We start from the raw sequence: 7,622 nt of genomic DNA on the forward strand, positions 1-7,622 counted from the left end.
AAAAAAAGAAGAGAGAAAGGCGCCAAAATTAACATGGTAAAGATAGGCAAAAAGTCAGACTTCTCCTCGCTTAACGTGAAAATAAAGGTACTAAATGATACCTTAGCCAAATAAAAGTTAGTTTGTCTGAAAGAAGACGCTTGTGACTACAAAATGTGCAAATTTGATGTCTAGTGAGCAAAGATTGTGGCCATGGTGACGAGTTGAAGTGAAACTTTTGGAAATAGATTTTTTGGTTCCCGCCACTCAAAGCCTAATTGCTCCACTGAAGCCCGTCCAATACACACCAATGTTAGAAGGCTATTTCACTCACTGTCTTTGAACCCGCACAGGGGGGAGAGCTTTCATTCCTAAAAAAAATTTGCGACACTGAGCTAAAGATGGGAAAAATTGCTACAAAATGAGCTAAAATTCATATCGGTCGGGTAACGTATGCGCGCGCAGCGTGTCTTGGAAAAAGGTGCTTGAATTGATTTGATCACTTTGGGTTTCCCATTCATTCCTATGGGACTTTTTTGGGGACTTTTTTGGGAATTGCGTCGCCATGTTAACTGGGAATTCCGAGAAAAGTAATGCTGCACCGAGTCAGATCGAGCCGCATCGTTTGATACCTCATTTGTCCCGCTTTGATCTACGGTACGGGCTGCATTCTTGCGGAAAAATCGCTGGAAGATGATATAATAATATACGCAACAATAAACCCTTTTCCTAGGATAGTAATATGTGCCTGCTTGCTCCGCTCAGCAGTCCCATAATAATGCATCAGATTTATATAGCGCTTTTCAGAATCTGTACACTCAGACACTTCATAATAGATGCATTATTCATGCACTCACTCATTCACGCTCTGGTGGCGGTAAACTACATACGTAGGCCGCAGCTGCCCAGGGGCAGACTGACGGAAGCGTGGCTGTCAGTGTGTGCCGCCGACCACTACCAAACAGTCGCACCAGCAGCCAAACACCAATGTGAGTGGCGCTGGCGCCAAGGTGTGTGAAGTGGCCAAGGACATGACAAACAACTGACCCTCCGGTTACTGGACGACCCACTCTACCTCCTGATCCACAGCCACCACATACATTTTGGCCAAGAAATGTCATTTGCACAAATATTCAATTTACTGTAATTATGACTTTAGTTTAGGTTAGTCATAGATTGGTTAGAAGAGTTAGGAAGGGGCATTTTTTACTTTGGGTACAAATCTGGTTACGTTGCCGTTGTAGGAATAAAACCCAATGGACAGAGGACACCTATATACTGTCAAATAAATGATCCATCCAATCTCAGTTAGCATGTTCTTAGAAAGTACTGCAGTCAAACGTTCTTCTTTAAGCTATGTGGTAAACCCTCATTGGACTCCTCTGCAGAAAACTCAAGGCGGCGTTGAAGCTGAAGAGACGTTCTACAGCCTGGCTTCAGCTCGCTCGCAGCCCAACCTCTCCGGTGCACGTCCTGTATCCATGGAGCTTTTTGACACACCCGCTAAAATGGCCGGCGCTGCCAACGACCAGCTCATCGGTCTTCCTGGATATCGGCGGAGCGCGCTCCATTCTCAGAGTAGGTTTCAACCTAGCTGCAAAACAGTAGAGACGTATGATTTACTGTCTTTTTAATGGCATCTGATCTTTAGATGAGGCTCAAAATGACTATAAACTCAATTTTCTGTTTTCTAACATGTACAGCCACGAGCACGTTCTGCGTCGGGGCAGAGAACGAGCCAGATGCTGCGTCTGATGACTGGATGAGGATTGCTGAGCTTCAAGCCAGGAACAAAGCCTGCCCTCCTCATCTCAAGAGCAGCTACCATTTAGAGTTTGAGGTTGGTAGAGGAGTGGCTTATCTTGTATAGTAAACACTAGGATACGCATTTTCATATTGTTGCAACCTGTGAACGCTATTGCATATGCGTACATCAGAGTAGAACATGAAAACGGCATGTAGAAAATGATATTAGGAAAATTGTCAGACCTCAAAATGGTAGCGAGGCACACAGTACAGTAATAACGTTTCCGATGCATCCCTGTCAAAATATATAAATGTCATTTTCAAATAAAAAAAGAGTTAAGTCTATTCTTGAATGTACATGAAATATTTCACTGGACTTGGACGCATCAATTATGATGGAGTTCTGCTGTAGTGCAGATCAGAGTGGGCGGCGGCCCCGTCAATGAATTTTGAGTGTCCGGTAATCGTCAAGTCGGGACACCCTTCCATCATCGTCAAGATTTCAAGCTGAACCAAACTGTAATCGTCAATCTGTCATTCGTCAGCAAAATGGGCATTGATGGAATGTGCAGATCTGTTCGTTAGTTTGATTAAAGTTGTTTCCGAGACCACTGTGGGTTTTTCTTTCATTAGCAGAAGGGTAACAACAATTTGGTACACGGGTTAGACCCTGCAAATCCAGTTACATCCAAATGATTAATTGACATAAGTTGCAATGCCAGTTTATGGTATCAATTCAAACCCTTCTCTCACATCAGACTGGCTTCAAGAGCAGCTTGACTTTCACCGACGAGGAAGTCCGTACAGGTGACCCCACAGAGACCATTCGTCGCGCATCTGTCATGCCAGGCCAGCTGCAGGACTCTCTGGCTTCCCATCGCCACTCCCTCGCAGCGGGGCAGTCCAGCGCCACAGCCAGCATCCGTTCTCACCGTTTGTCCTTGATGGCAGACTACCCACCGTCCAAATCAGTCAGCTCTTCTCAGCTGAAATGCACAAAGCGGTCTACGTCAACGTTATCGGTTCCTCAAATGTCACCTGAGGTTAGTCTGTTTGCAATGTAGTCCAATTTAAGGGTTGTTTGAATTTTTCCCCTTTTCAACTGTCGGCAATCATTTTATTTTCTAAAATTGTTATTTTTCAGAAAAAATTGAAGGCCAGCTGCTTCCCCCGCCCGCTCACTCCCAAAAATAAGAGCAGCGGCAGCAGACCGTCCAACTCTCAACTTCATCCTGCCCTCAGTCCAGTAAGTTTGCCAAAAGGTTTTATTTGTGTAATGTTTTAGTTCATGGGTCACTGAGTTCGAATGGTTTGCTCCACTCTGTGACTGTGCGAATAATTGTCTCTCTCTCTCTCTCTCTCTCTCTCTCTGCGTGTGAAAAAAGAGATTGACCTTGGACCAACACACTGGTGTGGTCCACCTTTTGCCTAACGTCAGCTCGGAATGACTTCAGCTCCCTGAATAGTATAAGGCGGCGGCGGCATAGAAAATGGATGGATAGATATTCATTTATGGATAGTCACTGGTTAAGCATAGTTATGACTTGGTTACTTAGTAACTAAAAACAACAGTAACCGGAAACGGCGTAGGTGTGTGACTTGCGGAAGTCCGTGGCAGAAGAAATGGCCTTTGATGAACTCTTTTACTCACTTTCTTTGAAACCGTGCAAGTTCAAATCGAGTAATTGTAGGCTGAAATTATGACATTTTTAGGCACACTCAGATGACAGCACATGGCATAGCTATTTTTTTTTTTTTTTTAGTCTAAGGTAAAAACAGATTGAATGTACAGCCAGGGGTATTGTACCTCCTTTTTTTCATGTTACACTTCATCGCAGAGAATGTAATTTGGGAGGGGAGGAAGAAAAAGCCTTGCTCACGTCACGCCATAAAATCAAGCCACTGCCGCACGCAAGCAAGCAAGGACATTCCCCAAGTTGCTGAAACAAATACTTGTCGATGGAGATTACCATGAACCTTTACATAACATTCATTAAATATGGCCAATTAGTCCCCGTTGAACTTTAGAAACCGCAGTCATGGGCTGTGTCCAAATGTGCACACTAAGGGGTCACGCCATTTTGGAGGGGTGCCTGAATACCCCCCACCCAAAAAAAAGTACGGTGGTTATGTGATATGTGATTCGATTCGTATCACAATTCATAAGTCACGATTCGATTCAATACCAATTAATCCCGGTGCGAATCTATAAATTTATTATTGCGATTTTTTTATTTTTTTTACTCAAATTTAGAAAATACAAATCAATAAACTTGTACATGTACACTTTAAGATTTGTATGAAAATGTATTTATCTGAAAATTCAGGCTTCTAACTGAGCCACTGCATTTGACAAACAGATTGCAGTCTGTTTCATGTTTGAACAGCACTGAAATAAAATATTAAGGCTTAATGTTCCATTAATATAACATTCTTCCATGCTTAATGTCTGAATCATAACCCTAAGTAAGACGTTTTGTTGAATATTCCCATTAAAAAATTTATGTTTAAAAATCGATTCTGCCCCATATTGAATCGATTCGAGAATTGCGCGCTGTAAAATCGCGATATATTGACGAATCGATTTTTTCTAACACCCCTTAAGGGCACTATATAATTATTAGGTTACTATATAGTGAATGAGGGTGGGCATTCAGACACAGCCAATCAGAGTGATCAATTGTCACTGACATCCGACCCCATTTTGCATACGCTACAGTATTAATATCTGGCACACTGTTCGCTGATCAATGGCTCGTTCATTAAAGTCATTTTATCATTTTACTTCCTCTTCACAGGCGGAACGCAGGCAGTCGATGATGTTCAGCATCGAGAACACACCAAAGAACAGCAGGAGCAACAACTATCTGAAAAAAGGCCTGAGTAAGCTCCGCAACTCCAGCCGGAAGTCGCCGGGCAAAACCTCAAAGACGTCTCCCGTGAATGCCGTGTGCAAGGCCGCCACTTCCCGTGCTGCGGCGAGTCGAGCTGGCAAGGGTGGCAGCTTCAAGTCACCTCAAACTGCAAACAAGTCCGCAAAGTCGCAAGGTGAGGGCAAGTCCTTGAATGTAGAGGTGGGCAAAGAATTGCTTGCCCACTCACTTCTTTAATCTTTAATCGACATTTACATCAGAATCCTGTAATGGGTGTTTTAATTTTTTCCCAGCAATAAATTGCATTTTTTTCTTCCAAGTTTTGAATTTATCTCATTAATCAATTGATATTGCAAATGTTCAGTCATGGTGAAACCCCTAACTAGTGAAACCTAACCCTCTTTACAGAAAATCTCCCTTGAAGAATGACGAGGTCTATAATCCAGTAAAATTTGTGTTTTTAAACATACTGCTGTTTGGAAATGAATTGCTCCGTTCATGCCAAATTCACACATTAAAGAGTAACTCAACACTAAATCAACTTCTTTTTTTTTGCTGATATACTGTATAAACTGGTGTCTACAAATGCTGTGTACATTTCCTGGTTATTATTTTGATATTATAGTGCATATTTGTTAAAAGCTTGAATTTGGGGCAAAAACAGTGTGTTTGGCGCCATCTTAAGGTTTCACACTGGGATAAACACAATTAGGCTGTTTGTCCTCTCATTACACAAGATGCCATATTATGTCACTTGGGGCGTATGACGTAGTCTCCCCCGCCACCCACCGGTTCATTCTCGTACACGCCTCCTTAAACCGCTTTTTAGTGAGTTGCTGCTATCAATCACAGCCAGACCACGCCCAACCCGTTCCCTATTCGCAACCCAACAGTCCTCCAGGCAACACCCCTTTTGAGCGCCGATTTCAAATCTGAGTGAAGGGTGGAGCAAGAGTCTGACTTTCTGTTGAGTTACTCATTTACTCATTCACTCCCAGCCATTTTCACTGAAGAAATCCCCTTCACTCCCAGCTGATTTATTGGATTTTGACTGATTTTGCGAGGCCCACAGAATATTGTGTTCTATTGCTTTAAAAACATGGAACCTACCAAAAGAAAGATTAGTCTCTTCTTTCATCAGGAAAAAAAAGTATATTTCTATCTGTTTCCGTTTTGCAGCAATTAGCATTGGAATATAGCTAAGTTTAATCATTATTCACAAATGTATTTAGAAATGTGAGTAATTAGCTTTTTTTTCAACATAGCCCCTCGTTGATCTCTTTTGCTCTGCTGCCACCTGCTGGCCGTTTGCGTAATAACTAACATCTCTTCAACCGTTCTTTGCAGTTGAGAGGCTTCATCAAAGCCTTCTGTATGCTCTAGCACAAGGATGGCAAACTTCGGTCCTCGAGGACCGGAGTCCTGCAGGTTTTAGAGGTGTCCCTACTCAAACTGCAGCTGATTCCATTTAACAGGCTCGTTATCAGGTTTATGCAGAGCTTGCTGATGAGCTGATCATGAATCAGCTATGTTGAAGAAGGGAAATATCCAAAACCTGTAAGACTCCGGCCCTCGAGGACCGGATCTCGCCATCCCTGAAAATGTATAATTACGTCATTGGGACACTTAAAACATTTAAAATAGAACGTATTTATATGTTTTTGGGAGGAAATGAGTTAAAGACTTAATTTGACAATGTGGAAATTCCTCAACAGGGAAGTGTTATTTGGCTGGGAAAAGAAAAATATCGTAGAACCCAAACTCTTGCACTCTTGTTTGTGAAAAGCGCTTAGATCAATTTTAATTTGCAATTTTAAGGTAAAGTGCTATATTCAGATATATAGTTATTTAAAATTATGTCATTGTTTTTTTTTTTTGGGGGGGGGGCGTTAATGTAAGTAATGTATGTAAGTAAAGTACTAAAATACTATTGGCATCATTTCCAGTCACTACTCGAGTTGAGTAGGCCTTGTGTTGGTCTGGAGAAAAAGTGGTATCAAACATCCCTAATTGTTACATATGGATATCGTTAGATCCTTCGTCCAGTCGACCATGATCGACTGGGTGGGCATTCTTGCCCTAGCGGTATGAAATCGAAAAACTGCAAGTACAGCTCTGTGGTATTAAGTCGAATGCATTTGCATCTAATCTTTAAGAACGGTTTGTTATTGAATATGTATTTGAGTCAATTTTTTATATGCAAAAATTTTAAACACTATTAAAGTAGTGAGGACCTGAAAAGGTGGAAAAGTGCTATACAAGTGACAGACCATAGATTTAATGTTCAAACTATAAGGTTACAGTGGCTTATCATATAAAATATATTTTTCAGGGATAGAACCTGTCTCGTTTTTCTACGATACTCCTTTATTTTAATGTTGGTCATAATGGTGGTACTTGGAGAGCCAAGTATTTTAAATGATAAATACAAATCAAATCCATTGTGGTGATGTCCAAACGCAAATTCTTAAACCCTGTCACTGTTCAAATATTTATCTACCTAGCTCTATGTGATAGCAGATTAAAACAATGGAGAAAGGAATAATAATTAAATAAAAAAACAAGCTATAGACAATGTTTTCATCACATGCGCATATCCTCAGCCACTAAAAATAGATGTGATCTAATGTCTACTAGAGGTCACTGTTGGTGGCAATTTGTTTGTCACCTCCACCGGTAGTAGTTTTTCCTTTTCCATAGTAAAGCACCAGGGGACAAAATGTGTATGAAATGCATGTTTGTTTCTCCTCCCAGTACAAAGCTTGCTGGTTTGAGCAGTAGTATTCCCCAGAAGAAAGCCCTGGCTCTCCCCTCCCTCACTAGCCAGCCCCACCAAGTGCTCGCCAGCGACCTGGTGCCATACTCGGACGTTCAGCAGGTAGTTCACACATAACACATTTTGACAACTATTAATTCACTTCCCACTGGGATGTGTCATGCTTTCGAAATGCTGTGACTGAATGTGAGATTCTTTGATTCTCGTTACGTCCCTTGAAAAAAGATCATCTGCTTTTGCTTTTTCAG

General features: G+C 41.6%; 1 protein-coding gene across 2 annotated transcripts in view; it reads left to right on the forward strand.

Annotated features, from left to right (window-relative positions):
• Positions 1-7,622, forward strand: part of LOC147170791 (uncharacterized) — a 38,562-nt gene that overhangs the window by 28,925 nt on the left and 2,015 nt on the right. For both annotated transcript variants that reach the window (XM_086080221.1, XM_086080222.1), the window contains exons 18-23: positions 1,368-1,557; positions 1,683-1,819; positions 2,484-2,768; positions 2,870-2,971; positions 4,524-4,773; positions 7,353-7,476. In XM_086080221.1, the coding sequence (XP_085936347.1) occupies positions 1,368-1,557; positions 1,683-1,819; positions 2,484-2,768; positions 2,870-2,971; positions 4,524-4,773; positions 7,353-7,372 (984 nt within the window). In that variant the 3' untranslated portion in view covers positions 7,373-7,476. The remainder of the gene's footprint in view (positions 1-1,367; positions 1,558-1,682; positions 1,820-2,483; positions 2,769-2,869; positions 2,972-4,523; positions 4,774-7,352; positions 7,477-7,622) is intronic.

This window comes from Leptonotus elevatus, chromosome 7, assembly GCF_054856555.1.
Source record: "Leptonotus elevatus isolate MCC_2025b chromosome 7, RoL_Lele_1.0, whole genome shotgun sequence".
Lineage (NCBI taxonomy): Eukaryota > Metazoa > Chordata > Actinopteri > Syngnathiformes > Syngnathidae > Leptonotus > Leptonotus elevatus.